The sequence below is a fragment of the Larimichthys crocea genome, chromosome VII (assembly GCF_000972845.2).
Source record: "Larimichthys crocea isolate SSNF chromosome VII, L_crocea_2.0, whole genome shotgun sequence".
In the NCBI taxonomy this organism is placed as follows: Eukaryota; Metazoa; Chordata; class Actinopteri; family Sciaenidae; genus Larimichthys; species Larimichthys crocea.
The window spans coordinates 12631088-12656805 of record NC_040017.1 but is presented as its reverse complement, the minus strand read 5'-3'; the positions used below and the strand labels follow the sequence as shown (position 1 = coordinate 12656805).

At 39.6% G+C, this 25718-nt stretch overlaps 2 protein-coding genes across 6 annotated transcripts in view; one reads left to right on the top strand and one right to left on the bottom strand.

Annotated features, from left to right (window-relative positions):
* The window catches only part of gdpd5b (glycerophosphodiester phosphodiesterase domain containing 5b), a 38338-nt gene extending 23058 nt beyond the window's left edge, over positions 1-15280 (bottom strand). For 2 of the 4 annotated variants that reach the window (XR_002042520.2, XM_010757136.3), the window contains exons 1-2: positions 14827-15279; positions 1524-1695 (exon numbers count right to left, since the gene is read on the bottom strand). Coding sequence is in view for 2 of the 4 variants with exons in the window: in XM_010757136.3 (XP_010755438.3) it covers positions 1524-1640 (117 nt within the window). In the remaining 2 variants the exon portion in view is untranslated. Of the gene's footprint in view, positions 1-1523; positions 1696-14826 lie in introns of all 4 variants that reach the window. The other 2 variants (XR_003462549.1, XM_019268214.2) reach the window with 2 other exon arrangements.
* A 6302-nt stretch (positions 15281-21582) lies between these two features.
* On the top strand, positions 21583-25547 carry serpinh1b (serpin peptidase inhibitor, clade H (heat shock protein 47), member 1b). 2 transcript variants are annotated; one of them, XM_010757135.3, is made up of 8 exons: positions 21583-21684; positions 22259-22290; positions 23096-23245; positions 23350-23542; positions 23666-23936; positions 24058-24156; positions 24267-24499; positions 24605-25547. In XM_010757135.3, the coding sequence occupies exons 3-8, from the start codon at positions 23127-23129 to the stop codon at positions 24905-24907; spliced, it is 1218 nt and encodes a 405-aa protein (XP_010755437.1). In that variant the 5' UTR covers positions 21583-21684; positions 22259-22290; positions 23096-23126; the 3' UTR covers positions 24908-25547. The 2 variants fall into 2 exon arrangements, with proteins under 2 accessions (XP_010755437.1, XP_010755435.1); XM_010757133.3 differs by lacking the exon at positions 22259-22290 and having other exon boundaries at positions 21590-21684.
* Positions 25548-25718: the final 171 nt, after the last annotated feature.

Sequence of the window (25718 nt, the reverse complement as noted above, 5' to 3'; positions counted from 1 at the left end):
AATCATGCATCCATGTGATTTGCATGTTTGTTTACACACTTAATCTAGGGCTATATATTCTTTGGTGCGCCTGTGTGTGTGCGTGCTGAGTGACATGTCTATTGTCTGCCTCCCAGGTTTCTGCTTGTCTACAGTATATGGTATGTGGGCATAAATAAATTATCCATTCGAGTGCATGTGAGTACACACCCAAGCATGTGCTGTGTGTTTGACTTTGTTGCAGCAACATAACCTGTGTGTCCTTCCTAAATACAGAGAACAGGAGATAAAGGGAAAGGTCAGAACGAATTGCTGATCTTGTGTAGGCTTTAATACTTATCCTGGCATGTGCCTTGTACTAGAAAAAAAAGAAAAAGAAAAAAAAAGCATGGCACTATTCTTTAGCTGGGAGTCAAAGTGTTAAAAATGATAAAATATTAAAAGCAGCATAAATAACCATTTATAGGCATACATTTACACAAAATGATTTAGATGCTAAACAACTCTCATAACCTTGCATATGCACCTTAAAAGTCTTTCCATAATATAATAAATGTGACTCCTATGAAGAATACTTGCAACATATCCTGCAATAAACAACCGCCAGGCTTATTGCTCCTTACCAAAGTATGCACAAAAAGACATTTGATGGATAATTTTCATTACACAGTCTGATTAAACTGATTAAAAATGTGCCGAATGTACGAGATGACAGACAACTGGACACAGTACTGGAGTATTGGAATGTCAAATGAACCCCCCTGTGGAAAGCTCAAGGTTACTGGATGGGGGATAAGCCAGCAAGGACATATTTGGTCAAAGATAATTGTTCTTCGTAAATCAATGTTGAGTGAAAACATCTCGAGACCATGAGGTGTAAGAGCGGACGGCTGTGAATGCCAGACACAAATGGTTCTACTGTTTTTTTCCTCACTAGTACATCCAGTGGCAGTACTTTCTACACAGCATCTTGTTATTCAGAGCTGTGAAAATTGATACACTGATATAACAGCTACAAATCAAAGAGAGAAATGACATTTTATACACATTTTTGCCATAAAACATAGGTGGTAGGTCAAAATCATATCAAATCATCAAAAAAAAAATTGATATTCTACAAGATCTCTCTCAGGAGAGACTCACATATGTCTAGGAAAATGACCTTGACTTGATAAGGTACACACACAATGAGATGATCAGGTCTCATTTGCTCCCAACCTGATGTGAGCACATGAATGAGTGTGTTAACAGTCTATAATTATTTTGAGAGATAATCAATGACAGTGAGCGCAGCTCTAACTGTGTTGTTTTGACAATCCTACGTACCTGAATGTCAAACCATGAAAAAGTTTTTTTTGTTGTTTTTTTAAATCTATAATCTTTAGAATATAAAACAAAAATCTGTAAGATGACTGCAAGGTCAGTGAAATGTCAACCTAGTGCATTAACAGATTGGTTGGCGATGTCTATTATGTAGTGACCTTTTTATTATTTTTTTTATTGTTGCAGTTCATTCACAAAAAGGGGTTTCCACCCCCTCTCACCTTGGTGGTGTCATCATGTGAACGTTGATAGCGTTTCCAGCGGCAACCGTAGATCCCGGTGATACATGACAAACACAGCTGGCGCTCATAGACCTGGAGGGGTTGGTGTTTCACCATGCTCCTTCAGTCAGTCCTGCTCCCAGAGCTCTAACATCCCACTGACTGAAGTATCCTAGAAGAAAATAATAAAAAAAAAATGCTTACATTAATGTTCAAACAAGCAGTGACGGTTATAATAGACTAAAGACAAATAGTTAGTAGAGAACATGTCTGGCACTTTGATAGGAAATACGTGTTGGATTGAAAAGCACCATGCTTTTGATACAAAGCCCAGTCTCAAATTAAGACCTTGTTTCCCAAGCTCCTGTTTCCAATGACAACTGAGACAGCTTGTAGCTTTTATCAGTATGATCAAGGCAAAAAAAAAAGAAGAAAGAAAATGAAATTGAAAAGGGTTTGGTGAATCAACCATTTATTGAACAGTGCATTAAATTGCATCATAGTGACAATGAATAGATCACACAGTCACTACACATCTGGACCAAAAGGCAGCATAACAAGGATGTAATGTTGCAACGGTGACAAAACCCTTCAACTTACAGTATAGAAATCAATCCATGAGACTTTGTAAAAAGCAAACTGAACCTGTAAACAGACTACTTCTGTGTTGCAGTACATGTACACGGGAGCTTCCCATCTTCTCTCCTGCATGAAGGCATCCTACCCTCCTCCAGCTCTACTACCCCCCCCCCTCTCAACATGGAGCAGCAGCAGAACACCATGCTCCTTTAGAAGAAACCAAGCAACCCTTTTACATGCCTCGCTAACGCCATGCCATTGACCACTGTAGCGAGAACCTGGTTGTGAATAATCAGAGTTATAAGTCAGTCCTCTCATGGGTTGCTGCTGATTCAGCACTGAGACTCTGCAATCAGCCATAATAACAATAATGATATCACAGCAGGGTGAGCTGTTATCACAAGTTTACCTCACTCTCCAGGGACATGATGGAGCCTGTTCTGCTGCTGCCGCAAACACATCTCAGACCAATTTAGGGTTGAAAAGTGCATCTTGGTGTTATGAAAGCATAAACTTTGCATAATTAATGCTCAAACAAACATGATTTAAAAGAGTATACACACAAACACAACATTATAACTGGTGATATGTATCCTTCCTTTCGGTTTGTGAAGCACAGCTAGGACACGGTTAAGTCACATCTGATGTTTCAGAGCATTTCTGCATGTTAACTACGCTCTTCCTGCTGTAATCAGGCTGTCTCAGGATCTGGACAGCTGCTCATTAGCATCTGCAGCAGGGGCCGTGTTTCCTGTTATTAGTAAAACTGCTCTGAGGTGGGCGGGTCTGACCCGAGGGTATAATGAGCATGGCCCACCCCAGCAGGACCACAACAGTCTTGACAAGCAATGTGCAATGCTGATCTACACTTTAAAACAAAGTGTTAAGTGTTACACTTTAAATCGACCGCATATAACAGATGTGCAAAGCAAGCAGCTGTAGCAAAGAGACAACTCTTAAATGACCGTAGGGAAGCAAGATAAATGAAGCCATTACTGCGCTCAAGGAGAACATAGTCAAACTGTCTTAGAATTTATCATCAAAAGTCTCAGATTTCAAACTAATTTTGATGCCGAGCCAAAAGTCTGGACTATAATCGTAACATCAGTAGAAATAACATCAGAATTGCTGCATTTTAGGTCGCGATAAAACAGAAACAACAAGTACGATCAGTGAATATACTGTATTCACTGAGTAGTGGCAATAAGAAGCTAAGCCCTGACACTGGCATGGTTAATGCGTTGCTTTACCCGCTTACTGAACCAGGACAAACTTGAACAGACTCAAACAAAACCAGGCATGGAGCGAAAGAATGCAGAGAATCACGTTTTCTTTCTAGTACTGGCCAGATACACAATGAGCCAGTGTGCCATTAATAACCGTATCACACTTGGAGTCTGCACAACTGCATTGCTCAACATCAAGCTGTCAGGCAGCCAGCCTTACTGAGTAGCTACATGGCCGTCTGAGGGTTTTGACCTTATCAGATCAGGGGCTGCTTGACTACTGGCATAGCAATTATGCTTGCCTGATATTTCTTCTGAATAAATCATGTCTGTCGGATGGATGGAGATCACAGCTTTGTAAGTACAGGATTTTGGGACTGCTGATGGAATAGAAATGAGCACATTTGCAAAAAATAAATAAAAATAAAAAATGGATGGATGGATGGTGTTGCCAGTCGCTTTGTCTGGGTGTCAAGATGATTAAAAAATCTCATCTGGTGTCATCAACAAATGAAAATTATTTATGACAAGGGAAGTCAAACATTAATCTGTGAATTCCCATTAAATTTAGTGTGAATACCGAAAGCTCACAGAAGATGCATCACCATTTTTAACCACTGACGCAGCTTTCCTTCACGTTAGACTTGAGACGTATCAATTTGTGTTGACATGTTCCATCTTAATGTAAAAAGATAAACTCAACACAAGATAACATTTTTGGATTTAGTTCAAATTTTGAAAAAAAAAAAAAAAATGATGAAAGTTGATTTCATTTTTCATTCATTCATTAGGTATATGGGCAGAAGTAAACATACAGTGGAAGCACGCTGAAGTCAAATAAATCAGTTGACAAGCAAACATAAAACTGGATTGTGTGATTTAATATTAATATTGGAAGGCCTGATTTGCACTGACGGTTGAGCGTGATCAACAACTCCTAGCATAACGAACAAAAAGACAAATATGGATATGTGTTCGGGCATGCCGACCAAGCCTTTATGACTGAAAAACAAAACATGCAGCTGACACAGTAAAGTCCCGTTTGTGTGTTCCTCAAGGCAAAGTAACAAGCACCTTCTGCGCTGTCATGTTGTCACTCGTTGACAAATTACAACGTTCAAACCTGTATCCACAGCAATGTCTCCATGTTGTCGCAGCAAAGTGATTCATGCGGTTTACGTTACAACATGTTTACTTCCAAACGCTGCCATCCATGCACATGTGGCTGCCACTTGTATCCTCAAAGTCAACACACACACACACACACACACACACCATTGCTACTTTAATTGAGCTGAACATGAAACGGTTCTTTAATTCAAACTATTTGATGTGTGATCTCATAATTAGGCAAAACAGCCACAGATCTGTCACCACATCAATGGGAGGCTCATCAATGCTTTTTATTTAACAGTTAATATGTTCAACCCTCCAGACTGTATAAAGACAGAAAGAGAAGCATTGAAATTAGTCCCTTTATCAGCATGATGTCCTTCCAGAAACTCATTAGCTAAATATGACTCAGTGGAGAAAATTAAGTCTTGAACAAATTCTAACTGCTAAGTTAAATAAAGAATAAGTTGCAATCTTCTGCATTTGAATCTCAGAAAGAAACTATATCCATCTAAGATCCTGCACTTGCACTGTCATATTTTGCCAACATGGATGTGACACCTCAGGCCACAGTAGGTGCAGAAGAAGTGTGACTGCCATGTGGGCTTTAGTGTCATGGTGACACAGTGTCACAGACACAACAACTGAGCCATGAAAGCTGACAGGGTACAAAATAAGAAAAGAACACTTTGCTAATGCTTAGTTTCACATCAAAATTTCCAAAGACCAAACACCATTTCAGATCCTGGCAGCGACGTTGCCTCTGTGACTGAAATAGATTGAACAAGTGAAATCAACAAGTGATGAAAGCTTTCCACCGCAGGGGGAGCAGCCTTCTTAACATTTATACGTCTCTCACAAGCTGTCTGAATGTGGGTGAATAAGTAGAGTTGATATGAGGGGTGTATGAAAAGCTTCTAAATGGCTGTTGTCATCTCATTTTCTGCTGCCTCATTTCCTCCAATCAAAACAGCGCAACACAGCGAGGGAAAACAGTCTGAAGAGGAGGAAATGCTTCAGCAGTTTCCCAGCTGAAAACAGTGTCTTCTTCTGACCAAGGAACTGAGAGACAGGCCTGGCAGCAGAGAACTAGGAGATAAAAAACACCAACTCATTGAAAAAGAACTGCTCTTTAAAAAGGGGAATAGTTCTCTTCTTTAAAAAAAAAAAAAAAGGATAAATTATCCTTATCTAACCATCGCAATGTCGTTCGACACACCACTGTAATGTACAGAGTGGACAAAATGACAGTAATACCTGTTCAATGTAATGTAATCCCATATAACAGGATTGTATTTATTTATAATAAGCTGCTGCAGTTTCAATTCAGCCTCCTCCGAAATCAGTGTTTTTCAAAGTCGAAGTTGCTAGTGGAGGTTCATCAAATGTGAAAAAAAAAATTAAAAAAAAATGGAATCATCATTATTCTGTATTATTCTAAAAATATATTTTCTAGTAACATTTTACAGTCAAAACATCAGTCATTACATAAACTGTTGACCTGGTAACAGTCTGCAAACACACAGAGATAAACATACACAGTGTTGTTGAATGTTGTTAAGGTAAGCTGATGCTAATGAGGCTAATGCTATTTAGGGGTGGGTGTGGCAAGGGAAAGTTTAGGAACCACTGTCTAAAATGTGTCTTCTTTGGACTTCCGCAAAAAAAAAAAAAAAAAATAATAATAATAATATTGCGTTAGTTAATGTTCTGGAATGAATCTGAAATGATTGCAATGTAGGTTTAACACATTTACCTCATCATCTTGAACTTCCAAACAAAGAGGTAAACACGCGTAACAAAAGAGTTTACAATTACCTAACTTGCTAAAATTTGTCAATATCTAAAAAAAAAACCCAATACTAAGTAAATATTCACATAAAACTGATTAATAAATAAAACACACAGACACACACACACACACACACACACATATTAAATGCATTATATTAAGAAATCCATTAAGTCTTCTGCAAATGGGTTTCCATTTAATCCTCCCCTGATCCCTGCCATGTTTGAATGATCTGAATTGCTTGTTTAGATGTGCCAATGGATACCAAGTACCAAAGCACCATGGAGACTTCGGAACCATGGAGCATTGGAAGATGCATGCGAGAGAGCTGATTAGTGGCACATGGGTGATAAAGCCCATTATAACAAGCAATGAGAGAGTCATTACATCAGATTTGTTAAAAAGCTGGCTCAGCAGCTCTCACTATTGAGAGTAGAGTCTTGGCAACATTTGAAATTAAGGCATGAAAGATCTATTGCCCCCCAAAGAGAAAGAGAAAGAAGGGGTGTGTGCATTTGTGTGGTGGAGGTCTAAACTTAAAATTAAGTTAAGCTGCAGAACACTGAAGGTCAGCACTTGGCTAAAAATCAAAACTAAAAACACACTTAGTTCATTTCTTTCTTACACCATCTTAGGATTTTAGCCCTTACTCCTCCTTGTCTAAATGACTTGCAATGGACGCCATTTATTGATTAAATCTCTTAAGTGAAATATTGAAAAGGCTGCACAATGGCGCACTGAACTGCAGTTAGGTAGTGAGTACAGTACTATAAAAACTGAGGCTATGGGCTTGCATCCACCACATCAATTAGCTTAATGATAAATGACTTCCGAGGCACTCAAAACAATGGTTTCACTCGGTTTGTTCTACCTGTATGATGAAAATAATAATCAGCCAAACAAGTTGTATCCACCATCATGAGACAGGCCTGAATAACACCCCCTTCAAGAACCACATAAACACCAACGGAGTTGCTCAATATCTAAAAGGTAAATTTCTCCAACAATAATTATCTTCCTGACGTCAGAGAAGGGTGCTCATCAAACACTCACCCAAACTCAGGATAAACAAAAACTTTCTGCTCTAAAACAAGTTGGGCGAGTTATTTTTTACTCCTTGGCATCTTCACGACATAAAGATCAGTAACAGTAACACGATCAGCGGAGCATAGCAACAAAAGTATCCAAAAAGGTGTGAAAACTAAAACTTTCATTGTCAGGAAAGGAGCATACAACAGAGTTTGGTGGTCTTTGGGTATTGCATGTTATGCATTAACAACATAGTGCAATATGAATACAACTTTCTGAAAGCCTCTGCATTCCCCACCAAAAAACAATATCTGGCAAGTTTCCATCTAATCTAAAATTAAACCATAAATATTAACAGGTCAACAGAAGTTACTGACGTGATTCTAAACAAACCCAATGAAAATCACTCCCATGAGGCAGTGTGGTGGAAAGCGAAAAATTAATGGCCATAGCCGATAGCCCACAGAACGGGACGTTCATCCACAGTCTGACATTAAGTCCCACCACAAACCACTCTCAAATTGTCCAGTCAGCGGTGCCAGTCAGTGACGGCTATCGCACATGGAGAAAGAAGGTGATTTGTGATAGTGATGAAAACGTCACCTTCCCTTTCAGTCACAGCTCCACGGGGTGAGAGTGGAACTGAGCAGGACACAGCCTGCTTACACTTTTAATCAAAGTTTTTTTCTTTTTCCAGGAGTCTGATAATGGTATTAACAAGGTACTTCATAGCTTTGAAAGACAAATGACTGATCTATGATACAATCAATCACAGCCATTGATTCCACTTTCTTAGATCAGCCGTGGGTGACTATGCATCTGCAAGTAGGAAGGTGTTTGAATTAGCAGCCTGCTTTCCACAGAATATTGACATATGAAGGGAGGAATACTGATTAATTGGCTGCAGGTAAGCAAAAAGCAAATTAATAAGCACTGACAATGCAGAATTAAGTGCATCCTGGATAACAAGCACTTTGCTCTGATGTTAGGAAAGGCAGACATCAGGAAAATCTTTCTCAAGGTCTTTACTTCTTTGTATAGGCATTTTCAGAGTTAATGAGTGTGTAATAAAGTGTCGAATAGATGATCATGTTTCATCCAAAAAGGGGTGTGGACGTTTGAAAACACGAGTGGCATATGCCTGCTCTTGTGTATAGGCCTACAGGTTAGACTTTGGCAGGTTTTAATAGTCTTTGTTTGAAGTAAGCTTGCTGACCTTATGAACAGTCCTTGACATATTCAAAAGGAATAAATTATGTCTCATTTTTAAGCATACATGACCTGAGGCACGATGAATATTCAGAAACATGAATCGATGTTCTGGTTTCTCCAGTTCTTCAGCTTATGACATGAAAAAAAAGAGAGAGAAAAAAAGTATTCAACACGTACTTGTCGAGAGGCCATGGTGTCAGAACATTCTGGCCTGACAAATGAGGATAGAGGGAGAGACTATAGTGAAATACTTACATAAAGGCTCTTTGGTGTTAATGGCCTTCCTTTCTTAACATAAAGGGACAAGACAACTTGATGGAGCACAAACAGTATCTCGCTGTTAGAGAGTGATGGGTGTCTTCTCCTAGGCAATTGAGCCAATATCAAAGTCATACATTAAACCCGAGATTTCAAAGACACTCCAGGGCTGTGCCATATGAGCTCAAAGCCAGCTAAAAGAGAGTACTGAATGAGTACTGAAAATCGATTGACCACAATAATGGCAAACAGGAATCGGCAACAAAATTAACAAAGCTGGTGGGAGGGGTATGGTACGAGAACATCAGACTGACAACTCATCAGTCTAAAAGAAATATGGGTCAGAGATAATCTGGAGGAAAAATGTATCTAATCACAGTCCACCAGCATCTTCAAATTAGAAAATTGACAACAACAAGAGGAAGTGCCATTACTGTCACTCATTTCCATTATTAGAACAAAACTAAATGAAATAAATGACTGGCAGAAGAGAAGGAAGTCCACCCACTCATTTTACTGCAGATGAAATAGCTGAGTTGCAAGTGGGTCAAGTGATATGTGGAGGTATTGGTCTCATTTTTCATCTGGGGACAAAAAAAAAATCTGTCCTCAGCCCATTTCACCTTGTATGAAGTCTCCTTCATGGGCTAAATAGAGAGTTGGAATCTGAGCAAAGGGGGGTAAGCTAACTTGATACAGCAATGACATGGTTTGACAAAGTGATGTGGAATAAGTAGACAATAAAGCCATATTAGGGGCTTTAGGGACCCTTGTTAATGAAGGGTTGATCATTATTGATGAAGGTGTTTTTGGTGGTCCAAATGCAGCTCCCCTGAAACATTAACAACGAGCAGCATCCATCAAGTGTCTCGTACTAAGTGTCAAGGCCAAAGACGTCAGTATTCCTATTGGCTAACTTGCATGTGTTATGGAGTACGTGGTAAGTGGACCACCCAGACACATGTTTTGGTGCAAAGTGTTAACTTGACAAAGATACGCCCCAGTCAACTTTGGGGGGTTTGAACCCAGCACCTTCCTGCTGTGACATTGCTAGCCACTTATCCACTGTGCCACTGTTTTGGCAGCTGATGGTGTGTGGGCTTATAATTATCACCTTAAAAAAAAAAAAAAGGACCGAAAAGACTGGAAGACACTAAATCATGTCTGTTTAATATATACTTGCACCACGCTTTCTCATCAAGTTCAGCACAGCCTGTGATTTCAGATGTCTGAGGGGGGAGTGAAGGGAAGCATGGAGATGGATCCCACATAGTAGAGTGCCCTGCTAAGAAGAGCTGATAGGATGGAGAGCCTGAGCTGAAGGTCTGTGTCCAGGATACCCATACAACTTTTCAAGCTAATGAGAATCCATAAATCACAGAAGAATATGGTTCTATAGCCTATACTATAGACAGCAGTGCTTTAAGCCAAAGCATGCTAATATAGTAACAATGTTGACATACTGATGCTAAACTGGTGTAATGTTTACCATGGTAACCATCTCAATTTAACATATTAGCATGCTAACAGTTGCTAACTGGTATGATTCTTCCACTGGGAACCAAGACCATCTAAACCAAATTTTGTTTCAATCGATCAAGTACATGAGATATTTCACTGGAATAATAATTTGATTTTCCTTCACATTGATATTTAGGCCTTGATAACGAAAGAGAAGCTTCAATGTTTGGTATATCAGCAGCTTCCATTAAATGGTCTGTCTCAGCTATCAAAGCATATAATTGTTCATTTACCAAAACATTCATAAAATGGTACATAAATCTGGTAATAAAAGAGAAAAATGGCAGGCAAGTATTTTTGGATGAGGGCTCTTTATGTTTAAGTTAATGGTCCATTTTAAATATGTACAGAATGAATTCTGTGTCAAAGGCTGTAAAAGCAGTCAGTTAAAGCTCTCATGCCTACTTAAACTGACTTCAACCAAGGCCAAAGTTACTGTTTTACAGTTCTCCTATTGTTTGAACCTATAGTAGTTTATCCAACGAATGTCGCTGCTATCACAGATTCATTCGGGGGATTTAAATGATCGGTTATTTGAGCTGTAAAGTTGTAATAATCCATGAAATCAGAGAGACTTTGGATGGGATGAAGACTTGGCACTTCATAGGACACGATGGATGTGCTGCCTGGCAGAACATTTTCAACACTTAACCGTACACCTTTTAGTTCCCCCTAATTCAGCCTGGTGCAATGCTTCCTAAATTAATTTGCTATGACCTAATGTTCCCCGCTGTCTGCTCTGAGGTTTTAAAAAAACTGAAGCAATTGCAGAAGGAGTTATGTTTGGACCCCTCCTGGCCAGTCTGTCAGTTAGGGTTTAGAGAAAGTATTTCAGGGTTGGATCCTAATCATAGGTGATACTACTGTAGTGCTGATACTGTGGCCTGGAAAGCAAACAGCTGACAAAGACATCCGTGGCATGCAGAGACATGGTGGGAACCATTGTTGTGGGCAAATGGACAACTCTATTGGCTTAGTTCACACTCTGGCCTCCTCAGTCAGTCTGTTTTTTCATTGCCAAGAGGGAAAAAAAGAAAGTGGGTGGACTAGTATGTTTTATCAAGGTGCCATCTGTATGTCTGCATGAGGGCTCTTCACCCCCATCTGTGTGTTGACATCACACCGAGTTCTGTCCTCTACCATGACTGCTGTTTGAGCCCAGGAGGCAGGACCAGGTGAGCAGGTGGCACCGCGGTAAGGTTGGCGTTCTGAGTGGGAAACTGAGCTTTCATGTTATATGCAGTTTCTTTAAATCTCATTACAGGGACAATTACATAAAAGAAACAAAACTATTTTCACAGTAGGAAAGAAACTGTAAACAAGTACAGTATATGTCAGATCATGAAACATATGCAAAGACACCTGAGGCATTGAATACATTTAAATCTATAGAGGCTCATTCGCATTTGACTAAATGTGCTTAGCTGAAGAGGTCAATATTTGAACTCTGTGGTGGGTCTCAAATGGGAGGAATAATAACAAGAATGAGAGAACAACAAACAGACTTGTTATGCAGTCAAGGTATTTTTTTTTAAAGGGGAACCTCGGCTTTAACAAAACAACTGCGCACCTCCCAGTTTATCTGAACGTTTGACTTTGAAGAGAGCTCAAGTTTCAGACTAAAACCAAAGCCTCCAGTGTTTCTATGAGGGTTAAATAGGAGCAATTAGCCTTGGAAATTCTACCTGCACACATAAGGTGAGGCAGAGAAACTGAAGTTTTCGAAAGATTTTCTCTAACTTTTATTTTAAGCTCCCCCAACAAATAACAGTCCATCAGGTAGTGTCCTCACACAGATTTCATGTACTGCTGACCGCTGAACTTCTCCACACACAGTAACAGGAACTGCTATGCGTCGCAAATATCAAGCATGTTTGACACAGAGGGTGCTTGCTCTGGAACAGCGGGGCTTTAACCTCCTGAAAGCAAGGTGGAGATGACACTCTGAATGAATATTAGGACTATTTGACTTCTCTTATTAGGTACTGGCACGCGTGTCTGTAAATGTGAGTGAACCCCTTTGTTTTAATTAGCAATTCTGTCTTCCAGCGTACAAGATCGTTGTAGAAAAGTGTTTAACTCGTAAAATCTTAAACTCATTCCCCGTAGTCCACCATATTCTATTGAAAACTGTGGAGAGATGCTGACTAACTGTGTGATATCACATGCAGATAGAAAGCTGACTTGTCACTTGGTCTTGCAGATAAACAAATGACTTGACAATGACAATAACTTCAACCTATTGTTGGATTATATTCGGTGTAAACTGAGTAAGCTCTGAGTAAGCCTCCATTATGTCACTGACTGTGCACTTCAACATCTGTTTTGAAAAAAACAAAAAACAAAACAAGCATTTGTTATTCATCTGCATGAACACACCACCTCCCGACCAATCACAGAATCAGCTCGTACAGCAAAGTCTCACTCCACTTCCACTCCCCAGCACCAATTTGACCTCAACTGTTGCTGAGCGTGTGCTCCATCAAAGCTCTCTATTAACCCTGTTCAAATATGTCGAGAAATGTATTAGCAGAACAGAAAACTGTAGTGCAATGTGATTATGGTCCTCTTCTGAGTCGAGGTTGGTATGTACACGGTCTTGTCCCCATGAATTTCTATCTCATTTTCTCAAATACTTAAATCCAATTTAGTTGCCCATTACTTTTGCATTAAACGCTTGAATTAATCATCGGGACCATGTGGAAAATCTGATTTTTTTTTTTTTTAAGGTGGATGTTTGAAATGAATAGAAAATGCTTTCAGAAGCGTGCCAGCTCTTTGAGGAGGTTCATTATTCTTACTGTGGATAGTTACACAGGATGAGTGTACGAGTGTGTGAGTGATAGAGAGAGACAGAGGGGGCTGGATTTAACTTCACTGCTTCAGGGCATCCAATAATAAACAGGTCATTTTCTTTTTACAAGTCAGACTCATATGCTGGATATTTTTGCACGGCGTTGACGGATCATACAGATGCCTCTGGTTCGGTATATGAAGCTTGCATCTATTGTAAGATGAGTGTTGGGTAGGTTTCTCTTCTTAGAAGAAGCTATTTAAGGATACAGTACATGAACGTAAGTATTCAGTGGCACTTACATAAGCAGGGCAAAGCAGAATGGATGAAACACACAATCAGTACTATACTCTAACAGACAGGAAGGTCGGCTACTGTCTACTCAGTGAAACTCTACGTGTCTAATCAGCAGCAATATTCATGGATATTTAACATGAGATAGTATAAAAATAAGATTTCCTCTTCTGACCTATATCTCCTTCTACTCTCCATTTATTCTCCTAAAATAACATTTCTAAAACTCATTTTTCAAACAACCCCAAGAAGAAATCCATGTGTCACGTCACTTATTTTTGAGCTAATCTTAAAAATGTCCACCTCTGTCTTGTTTTTCTTCAACAGCTGAAACTGTGAGAGATCCAAATGTCAAGAGTGCCGTTTATTTTCTCGTGGCATACAACAGCATATGAGTTTCAATGTCATAACCTGAAAATATTTTCATAGTGCCGCCTGCCCTTGGGCACAGGAGCCCCACTTTCTATGCGGAAGCATATACAGTTCTGTGTTGTACAAGCCAAAAAGAAGTTTGAAAACGCAGTATTCAGCACACTCCACTCCAAGGCCCTTCAATCCATTTATAGGATGTTGTAAAAAAACAAACAGTCACTTTCCTGAGTCATTCCTGTATTGAAACTATGACCAAACAGGTTCTAATCCCTTCAAAAGTAACTATTTACACGCCTAAAAGCATGTTAATATAAATCATCTGTCAACTGGAAGCCAGTGTTAGCTGTTTTCAGTGAAAGTGTAGTAGTGACAGATGGGGACGTGTTAACACAGTCAAGTAGGAGACAATGTACCAAATGGATCTCCTGCAATGGCCAAAAGTTTTTAAAATGATTAAACTCCTACATGTTTACTGGATTAAACTCCCTCTGATGAAGTGCTGCATGACAAACGCAATGAGTGATCCCACAATCTACACACAGGACTGGTGATTGATTTTTTTTAACAGAAAAATCTCAAACGACTTGAGCCTTGTGCTCAAAAGAAAAACAATAATGGTTTTCATGAATTATGCAAGTTTAGTGGAGAGGGTGCTTGTAGATGAGAAAAACACACACCACATGGAAGGAGTCCATAGTTGTGTTAGCTGCAATCTGCTGTTTAACATGTGATGCATTAACTTTTTGACAAACATTAAACGAAGATGCGGGGCGGAGGGGAAAAGCTCAGGTGCGTGAATTGATGAAAAGAGAAAGAGACTGGCTTTAAATGGGACACAGCAGCAGGGGCGTGTCCCACATGAGACCACCAGCAAGCTTTAAAGCCTGTGATGGGTCAAAGCTAATAACACTACAGCTGATATGAAACATTATAACGTGTCTTATAACCTGAGAGGAGCTTGTTTTGACTGACAGCAACGTTACGCAGGTTTGATAAAAGCTACAAACACTTTTCTTTTTTAAAAACAATAACTTAAGTGCAAAAATGTTACGAAGCGTTGCTAGGGAACTCACCTACAGGTAAATGTGCTCACACAAACCGTTAGACACTCACCTGTCTGAGGGCTGCTGCTGCTGCCACTTCTTTTTCTCTGATTTCAGTAGCTTTGTGGCACACGGTGTAAAGTTGAGACTTCCCCCAAGAGAGTCAAAAAAAGAGGGGGGGAGGCACACACACACAACCCGAGCCAAAGGTAACGTGTGTGAGGTGGGTGGCCGGTAAATGCTGACCGAGCTGAAGTTTCACACCGAGAATAAAAAAGAGAGAGAAAATAGTCCGGGACGTTGTTAGCTAACAGACGTCCCGTCTCATGTTTTCAGGTAGTCCGTCCTCCTGTGTTTGCGGTCCCCTCTGTAGGTAAAAAAGCGTGCCTCTTCGTCTCTTTGTGGTCAAGCGGTACATTCACCGGCAGAGTAATTCAATGTACTGAATAGTGGGAGGAGTGTGTGTCGGTCTTTTTATCTCCAGCCCTCCTGTAACTGTGAGGAGAGGCGTCACCAGGCTGACTTTACTCCCGGTCCACGCGTTCAAGTCCCGTCGGATATATCCAACGCTACACCGTTTCAGCTGTACTAATTGCCACAGTTTAGATTAATTAAATGGTGTTCGTGTGGTCACGTGTTTTATATCTCCTATCAGTACTAAGTGTTTGAGAAATCGAAGTCAAATGTAGTAAACTTTAACCATCAGGTTTCCGCAGTCGAAAAGTCACCAGAAACTCCGACGCCACTTGAACGCAACAACGTGCAAATATCATATAGGGCAAAAGGGAATTTTTTATCAGTCTGTTTATCATCTTAACAGCCGACCTAAAACACTTCGCTGATATTGAGAGATTACTATTAAATGCAGTTTTGATTATAAGCACATGACACGGGATTAAAGGTCATGAACAGTCATGTCTGCTTGGAGTGTGGTTATTCCACACACACCACCAGAGCAGATCTATTTCTCACAAACCAATCTTGTTTTTATCATCTTCTGTTGTTTTTAAAAATCTTTTTATTCTCTCTGAAAAACAAAGACAGACTTAATTTTTTAGTCAGATTACTCATTTGGATTGCATATTTTATTACAATTGTGATTTAAACTATTGCATCTAATGAAATGAATTACTGTTCAAACAAGTCTCATTAATGTGCCAGGCAAATACACAAAGTAAACAGTCAAACCACCAAAGAGTTGACCAGCCCATTCATACTCAGGGTTTTCAAGGTTCAGACTTTGTCAGTTTCATGTTGACACATACCAGATGACTCATTGAATGAAACTGATTTATTGATTTTTTTTTTGTCACAAAAACACCATCTACAGAGACAGCATGTAATGTCAATAGTGCCTTGCAATCGATCAATTAGCACACGCGGTGACACATTCAGTGCTCATTGTAATTTGTCCTGTTACCTGTATGTGCCACAGTACCGATGGGTGATGTCAGATGTCAGAGTCCCCCTCTTGTGTGGGAGAATGAGTTTCAGGAAATGAGTCACATCAATTATGTTTGCCTCACAAAAGATTTCTATTTGTTTATTTGGCTAATTCGATCAGTATTAATATCAGAAACCACATTTTATCCACAAGTGAATAGATTAAGAACATCAAGAAACACATTGTACTGACTGCAGAGATACAATTTAATCCCTCATTAAGTTGGAAATCCATGCTGCGCTGTTCAAAAGAACCAGCTGGCAACATAGCAATAGAAAAAAAAGATGTCTAACAAACAAATAACTGAGTTTTAATGAGATGGACTGATTTTCATGGTAACCATGACATCAAAGATCATTATTTTAAAAATGTGAAACCTACAGTGGTCTACAGCCCACTGTTTTTCATTTAAGTGAATTAATGTGCCCTTTTTATATAAAGTAAAGGGTGATATGTTTACTGTTGGTTAAGTCGGTAAGTTGTGTTTCTCTGCACTAAGGCTAAGACAGATTTGAATATTTATTGTATCACAGTGAAACTGATCATCCTAGACAATGACAGGTGGTCAGCAGGTCTCTGGAGTGTGAAATGACTCACCAGCACCAACAGATACGCATAGTCTTTGAAGCTTTCAACCATGTTCAGATTGGTTGCATTTAATTATGTCAAGTATAGAAGGAGATGGGGTTAATAGGAGTGAGTGTTCAGATTTATCACCAAGGAAATGTACAATGCAGTGATGCTGCGAGATGTTTTAGTGTCATTGTGATGGAAATGAAGAATTTCTGCATGTGCATGTGTGTCTTTCTGAAGATGTGTTGCATGAAACTATTCAAAGAGCACTTTATTTGGCAATTTGATATTGAGATTATATCCTCCCATCCACACAGCCATGCAGCCACTAAGACACACACACCTTGACATGAACATCTACAGGCAAGGGAAATGCTCCTCTCTGGATCATTTCCTGTGGCATATCCCTGTTTGATGTGGCTAACCCCCACTCTTCTCTCCACAGGTCGGCATTAGGCTGCAGCTCCAGCTGCTGCGCTTTGTTATGAACTCCACCCATTTTAAAATGCCAACCAGCACCCACAGGCAGGAAGAGTAGGGTGGCTGGTAGGGGTCTCCTCTGCATGTGGTGTTATGTAATGTAGGAGGCACGACTGGTGCAGGAAGAGGATAAACATAGATAGAATAATGAAAATACCTACGCAGACAGTTAGACTGTATCATCTCAATGCCAATTCAACAGTATGTTATGACTTTGGAGGTCTGCTGGAATTTCACAGCAGGGTGTGATTTGTTCAGAGGCCGCACTGCAACAAGCCTTAAGGGGATTGAAACAGCACTGATTTAATATAATACTTAAATAGATTTCTTTGGGCAGTCGGTATGAAAGTTGTTACTTTGATCTGAAACAGTGTGTAACAACTATTCTACAGGGAGGAGCAAGGTAATCACTGCTTAGAGCTCCTGTTATTGACTAACAAAAGAGCAGCTTGAATTGTCTCTTCAAAGTTTTGATATTTGCATGGTTGTAGTTGCACATCATTGCTATCTGCATGTCTTCGAGGATGCTGTCTTGACAAACCCTCTCTGGTAAAGGGGGCATACTTTATTTGGTTGCTTTGCACCCCATCTAGTGGCTGTTAGTCCACAATGCAATGCAGTACCATAATACTTACAGTGTGTTTTTTTTGTAAATGTTCAGTGTTTGTTTCCAATATCTAAGATTTCAGAAGTTTAAAACTTTCATTGGTTCGTGGATGTTCTTCTTTTTTGCATTTTACTTTTATGCACTTTGTATAAGATTTAAAAAAAGAAGACCAAAATATCTAGAGCAAAAGACAAAATACAAACGTTAATCTAATCTTTATTATGACTTAAATTACTACGAAGATAACTTCCTGGATGAAGCGTTCCGATTTTTACCACCAGGGGGCATGTTCAGTCAGTATTAAAACTACCATTGACCTGAGTGCTGCCTTGTCATCATCTGTTCAATAAAAAATTTCAAAATGTGGTCAGCATGGCCTGCCTAATCATTTTGACTGAATATCTTTCTTTTGCCCCACCCCCAAAATTAATTAATTCAATATTTCAAAGTAGATGTAGTTACTGTTTAGTGACAAGATGCAGACACTGGTTTGACAATCTTTTGTCATAGATCTTCTGAAAATGAAATGTACAATATTATAGAAGTAATGGAACTGGTTTAGCGCTAGAGTTTATTAAGAAATTAAAAAGGACATACTTTTACACAGTTACTAAACATTTCATGTTTTCAAAATACATTGCTTATTTGAACTCTTGTTTTAGAGAAAGGTCTCCAGTTGATATCAAATCATCTATAGTCAGTTAAAACATCCTAACAGGTGTTCATTTTATTGTTATCTCAGTAGAGCTGATGTAAATCCGCTTTAGATTGATGATGTTTCTGCAGGTAACAAACTGTAAATGGTTAAGCACCTTGCTGCACTCATAGATGTAAGAGTTCGGAAAGTTATATCATACAGCAAGGCTGAAACATTTCTCAGGTCTTGCGTCATGGTCTTCTTGGCAGCTGTGCTCTGCTTCCTTCCTTCAGTGGAGACTTTGTGTGCAACGGTTCCTCAGTGTGTAGCCATGGCCACAGTAGTAGTTTGTGACATGATTACAACCAATGCATCATATGTGTGTATATATATGATTATGAAACTATTAATTTAGAAACATGATGATAAAGAAATCTAGAGCAAGAGCATACTTCAAACTCAAAGTAAAGTAAACCCAATTGCAGGGCATCTGGAAAGTACTTGAGGAGGAAGGGTTAACATTGATACCTCGGGAAGAGATAAACAAAAAGAAAGGTATTTAGACAACCTCTTAAATTGCAGAAGGCTGCCAAAAAACCTGTTAGTCTTTCTGAGTGAAGGACAAACACAGATGGTTGTATAGAAGACTGACTGACCTCTTCTGTTTGTTCACAACCCCCGTAGGGCTATCCCCTTCTACAATAGCAGCTGTTTCGGTTTAATTTGGATGCTTTCCAGTCATTAGAAAATATGTCTCATAACTGGATACATAGCAGTTACCACAAAGGATAATAATTACCTTACATTAAATCAAGAATTAAAATGAAGATATTGACATTTTGTTTGTTTGTAAAAGTGTTCTGTCAGCCATGTATAAATCTAAATGTATGACTGTAAACTTACTCAAATTTACTGAAGTGAACAAACAAAAACCTTATTGGTAGATTCTTTTTAAGCAACACACAACTGAGGATACAGCTGACCAAGACTGGTGCTGAGGTTAGCGTAATGATCTCCAGATGTTGCTCCACCCTCCGACCTCTGTCAGTCCTGCACAGATCAGATTCTGTTAGAGAAGCCATTTTCCAACAATCTCTTTAAATTTCAGTTGGATCATTTAGTGTTGTGTCCTTCCCTACCCCATCCTAAAGGTAAAAGTGTTTCAGGAAAGTGCTGGAATCTTCTTTATCCTCACACAGGCATGTACACACACAGAGAGTATTTATATAGACAGTATAAAGGTGGTAGGCATCCTGAAAGACCCTCCAGCACTCTCACACTTTTTTCAGAATGCTTTTCAGAACATTTTCAGACGCCTTATTATGTTTTTAAAACACTATTGTATGGAGTCTTTCCTGCAAACACCCATGCAATATGACAATCAGGAGTCTGCCTTGAGATCATAATGTCTCCTTATCGTACAAATACACAATCTTTTAAAACTTTTTTGTCTGACTTTTTCCTTTTTTGTGTGTCTGTGTAGACGTTTCAGGCCTTTGCCACAAGTTAGTAGACAATAAAAGGATTGCTATTTCAAAAGTGACTATGTGTATTAGGAGATTTGACCAGACTTGCTTGACCCAGAAGCTGCCCTCACTCAACACATGCTGAGAAATTTCACTGCAAACTGTGGCTCCTGGGGCTTTTTCAGAATGACAAACACCCCCTGAGGAGAGGACATGGGCTGCAAGCCTGATCTTGTGTCAAACCTTTTAAAGTAGAAATTGTTAGGTGGGCTTCACTATTCTATTCACAAAATGTTATATCATATAATATTTAAAATGAGATGAGAGCGTTATGAAGTAGGGATTTTGGGACCTTTTTTTTCCCCCCTCAAACTTCCGGGGAACTTTCTCGATGCCTCCCCCAACACGCCTCTAAAAACTACAGTGCAAGCCATTCATTAGTTGGCATGTCGGGACAATTTGCAGGGAGAACCAACAGACGAGGTGTCTTTCCAAACTGGATGATTGTGGCAAATGTTCATTGATTTCTGTCGAACAGAAAGAAAATATAGAGTAAGAGTTTATGTTTTGACTAGCATTGTCCAACTCTATTATCAAAATACATTCATACATACATCAGTCTGATGTATTTAAGTAAAGTTGAACAGTCTTACACAACCCCCATACCAAAAAAAAAAAGTTGGGATGCTGTGTAAAATGTAGTGTATATTTAATAAAACCCCCAAAGTTTATCAGTTTGAACATCAAATATCTTGTATTTGTACCGTATTCAAATGAATATAAGTCAAAAAGCATTTGCAATGCATTGCATTCTGTTTTCATTCATGTTTTACACAGTGCCTCACGTTTTTTGGATTCAGAGTTCTGTAAAACCTTCATGTTTGTAAGTATTTCTAACTTATTTTCTTTCAAGTAATGTTGCATCAGACAGGGGGTCCCAGTCAGGACAATGCAGTTTTTACGACAGTGATCCTGCCTAACACCCCCATCTTTTCACCACCCTGCAATCAGCAGCTGAGCTAGAGAGACGTGGCACGTTTGGGATGGGGGCAGGGCTTGAGATCTTGCAACTCCTTTGAAGCACAAATTCTCAGTGAAGTTCTGGAAGTTTCCATTGGAAATTCTTTGCATAAATATATCTGTACATATCTATAAATTTATCTGTGTAACAAGGTTGGGAATAATAATAATACTGCTTTTCTCCTAGCAACATTTGTGAACAATGCGTCCATTAACTGATCTCCTGTCTACTGATATTGCAGAAGAATGGTCTTCACATACACTCAGATTCACTCAAAACAGTGTAGATACTCCACATATTTTTATTCATAAGTATCATTTAACTCATATAAAAACAGAGCTTATTCTTTATATTTAACATGTGATGAAATCAATTTTAAAGATTGAGTCAGCAAGCAGCTTTAGGATCTGAGGTGTTCTATACATCAGCAGCTAAGGCTGACCGAGAATCAGATGTTTTTCTGCATTTCTGCCTACAGCCACTGGTGGGAAACTTTCAAAACTGAGCTCAGGCCAGTGCTGCAGACTTTAGCCACCCCTTGTTCCAAGGGGGATGTCCCCTGCTCTCAACTTCCTCATTTGAATATCCCATTCCCACTTCTAGAAAGTTCTCTCTCAGGATATATAGAGCAGGAGAGTGTGTTACAGTACATTACTCACAGGACACAAGTCAGAGGAGAAACCCAGCGAATCTGTGCCAGGTAAGGATTAGAGAATAACCATCTTTGTTTTCAGGAAGGAATGCAGAAGTTGAAAGGACTGCTTTGTTTTTATGGTTTAAAGTTACAGTGCAGCATTTTTCCATTTTAAACTGTTTTACATCTCTAATATCTCTTGCATGTCACTGTTTTGCAATCTATTTACTGTGAGTGCAATCGACTTCACCGAAGGAAATCATTTTATATGCACCTAATCTGTGTGTTTTTTTGTTTTTTTGTTTTTTTTAATGGACTTTAATCCATTACTTTTTGACGATGAGAGGTTCAACCCTGCCCTCTATAAATCAGTGCTGCTGACTGTGGCACATCTGATTGGATGAAAGTTTCTTTTTTTTTTTTTCTGGCTTACACTCAGCCAATGAAAAAAGTGTACGTGTCTCATTGTGAATAAGTGATGACTAACCTGTATAATAATTTAACTTTACCTAAAAAGGTTGAAAAAATGGGAAAATAAGATGCAAAAATAAGACAACAGAGAATATTTCTGGGTCAGAGCCTGTATAATGTTTTACTGTCTGCTCTATGGAGATTACTACATACACCTCTTGTCTTTCAGAATGAAAATCGCAGACATCAAAACATCTCAAGGTATCCGAATGTGATGCAAAGTCATTTCTGCTGTATCATAAATATGCAAATACAGAGCTGCAGACGACATATCTCTGCACTCAGAATGGTGGAGAGGGATTAGAAATCTGTTTAGAGGTGCTGAGACAGTTGGTTAATTACTCCCTCATTTATTTGGTACTTTGTTTGAACAAGTGATGGAATGATATAGCCAGCAGGCATACTCTTTCTCTGGGACAAAAGAAGACTGCTGCAGAGAACAAGTGAAAAAAAAATCAAAGACTGGACTGCAAGTCTACACAATGAAATGGTGATTTCTGATCCTTCTGGCTCGATAGAAATCATTCAAGTCATCAAAGTGCTGTCGTGCAACAGTTTGCTTCGATTACAATAAATATAGAGAACAGAGAGGCATCATATTTCAGTCTCGACTCAGTGCAGAGCTTCTCTCTGACTGGATGGCAGCTTCAGCTAAACAACTAAGCCTCAGTTGCTGCTGACGTGGCGAGGAACATGTCTGCCTCAAACTGGAGGCATTCCTAAGCTTCTGTGTGGGCTGAGCCAACCCTGCCCTTTCACTAACAGCTTCTCATCCCAATCATGGTCTGCTTCATGGCTTTTGGAGATGCGATTTTATTAAATTAAAACAGTGCTGAAGATTTATTCATTCCACGACCCCACTCTGAGGAGATATTCTGACGTGTGCCTTCTATCTCAAACGCAATACACATTTATGTGTTCATCAATAATTTATTTGGTTTTAGGAGACCATGGTTAAGTAATGTTACCCATAATGTTTTTGTTCTCTTTTGTTTCCTTTTCACAGGCTGCTGTAGCTGCTTTTGGAGACAGACAGGATGTGGATGACTAGCATTGTAGCTCTTTGTCTGCTGGCCATCGTGGCCTCTGCAGAGGACAAGAAGTTAAGCAGCCATGCCACCACGCTGGCTGACAACAGCGCCAATCTGGCCTTCAGGTCTGAAATCTATATATTACTGTGATTATAACTAAGTGTATATTGTGTCAAATTTTCTTTGTTTGGAACAGAAGACACTAACCTTTGTTGTGTTTTTGATTTAGCCTCTACCACAACATGGCAAAGGAGAAGGACATGGAGAACATCCTCATCTCTCCTGTGGTGGTGGCCTCATCTCTGGGCATGGTGGCTCTTGGAGGCAAGTCTTCCACTGCCTCCCAGGTCAAAACTGTCCTCAGTGCTGACAAACTGAAGGATGAGCATCTGCATGCAGGCCTGTCCGAGCTGCTCACTGAGGTAAATACAACGTTTTTCTTACCTGCTTCATTCATAATTGGTACCAGAAGAGTTCAAAGCCTCAAACTAGTCCCTCAGTACTTTTATATATTTTGCTCATTTATCATCGTTGCTCTTTCCCAGGTGAGTGATGCCAAGAAACACAACACTACCTGGAAGATCAACAACCGCCTCTATGGCCCCAGCTCCGTCTCCTTCTCTGATGATTTTGTGAAAAACAGCAAGAAGCACTACAACTATGATCACTCAAAAATAAACTTCAGGGACAAGAGGAGTGCTGTGAACTCCATCAACGAGTGGGCAGCCAAGTCAACAGATGGCAAGCTGCCTGAGATCACCAAGGACGTGCAGAACCCAGATGGAGCCATGATTGTCAATGCTATGTTCTTCAAACGTGAGTATAAGTAGTGTCTCTTATTCAAATCCTTGCTATGTTTTCATTCCTGATCATGACTGAAACACATGGAGATGTCATTCAGTGGATGTGTAACTTAGTCCTGTGTTTTGTCCTACAGCTCACTGGGATGAGAAATTCCATGATAAGATGGTGGACACACGTGGTTTTCTTGTTACCCGCTCATTCACTGTTGGAGTTCCCATGATGCATCGTACTGGTGAGTTTCTCCATCATCTCTGTCTCAGACCATGTCTTATTATGTCTTCAAAATTGATTCTACAAACAACAAGAGCAAGATAAGATATCTAATTTGTCTGCAATTCGCAGGTTTGTACGACTTCTACGATGACACAGTGAACCGTATCTTTGTTCTGAACATGCCTCTGGGCAAGAAGCAGGCCTCTGTGACCCTCATCATGCCCTACCACCTGGAGCCCCTAGACCGCCTGGAGAAACTCCTGACCAGGAAGCAGGTTGACACCTGGCTCAGCAAGATGGAAAACAAAGCTGTGGCCATTTCCCTCCCCAAAATCTCAGTGGATGTCAGCCACAACCTGCAGGTATATGTTAGCTATTTCATATATCACTGTGTGTAACAATATAAGGTTATGGTATAAACAAATCAACCAACAACCCTTTAACTGGAGCAATCCTGTCTTTTCTAGAAACACCTGGCTGAGCTTGGCCTGACCGAGGCTGTGGACAAAACCAAGGCTGACTTGTCCAACATCTCTGGAAAGAAAGACCTCTATCTCTCTAATGTCTTCCATGCATCAACCCTGGAGCTGGATATAGAGGGAAACCCATACGACCCCAGCATCTTTGGCTCTGACAAGCTGAGGAACCCCCAACTTTTCTACGTAGATCACCCCTTCTTCTTTCTGGTGAAAGACACCAAGACCAACTCCATTATGTACATCGGCAGGGTGGTTAAACCTAAAGGAGACAAGATGCGTGATGAGCTATAAAATTAATGTTGTGAATGGTGGTGGGTAGTTTTTGTTATTTGGAAAATGAGTATTTCTGGTATGTCTGTTACCTCATGAGCACATTCCAATAGACAATCTGTGGACTGAGTATCTGAGCTTACTGTTTTTAGACACACTAAACCTTCCCAGAGTACAATTCTGTGCACACACTAGGTCTCGTTCTCAACTACAAATATTTGCCATATTTGACATTTCCATCAACATAAACAACAGTTGGCACAGCAGACAACATGCTTATATTAAGTATGAACTCTTTTTCTATACAACCTGATTTCGCCAATATTGGTTCAGCTATGATTCACATGTGTTTTCTTGCATTATCTTTAATGTTTAAAGAAAAAAAAAAGATCTGTGCACAGGCTCATTTGACAGTTCTGTCTCACTCCTACCCTTTATGCTCTCTCTCTCTATCTTTCTTTTTTGCCTCCGGTCTGCACTGAATTGTTTCTCTGCACAAGCTGAGCTTGCAGGGATAAGGGGAACCGTCTGATGCTTCCTCTTTGTTCACTTGCCAACCATACTGTGTCATTTTGTTGCTGTAGATATTTTCACAGAGAAACTGATGGAATTGTGTGATTACATATTGTGTTCACTTTTCAATAAAAATAAAGAAAAGGAACATTGTGTGTCTGTTCTATTTTTGCAAAGCATTTCTGAAAATGATCCAAACGCACTTGACACAATTCCTTTGAGTGGAATGTGCACTCACTAGAGTTAGCAACTCAGAGGAAAAGGACAACAATCTTTCCAGTCCGCTGGACGTCAAGCAATCCTCCCAGGTCTGGAATGT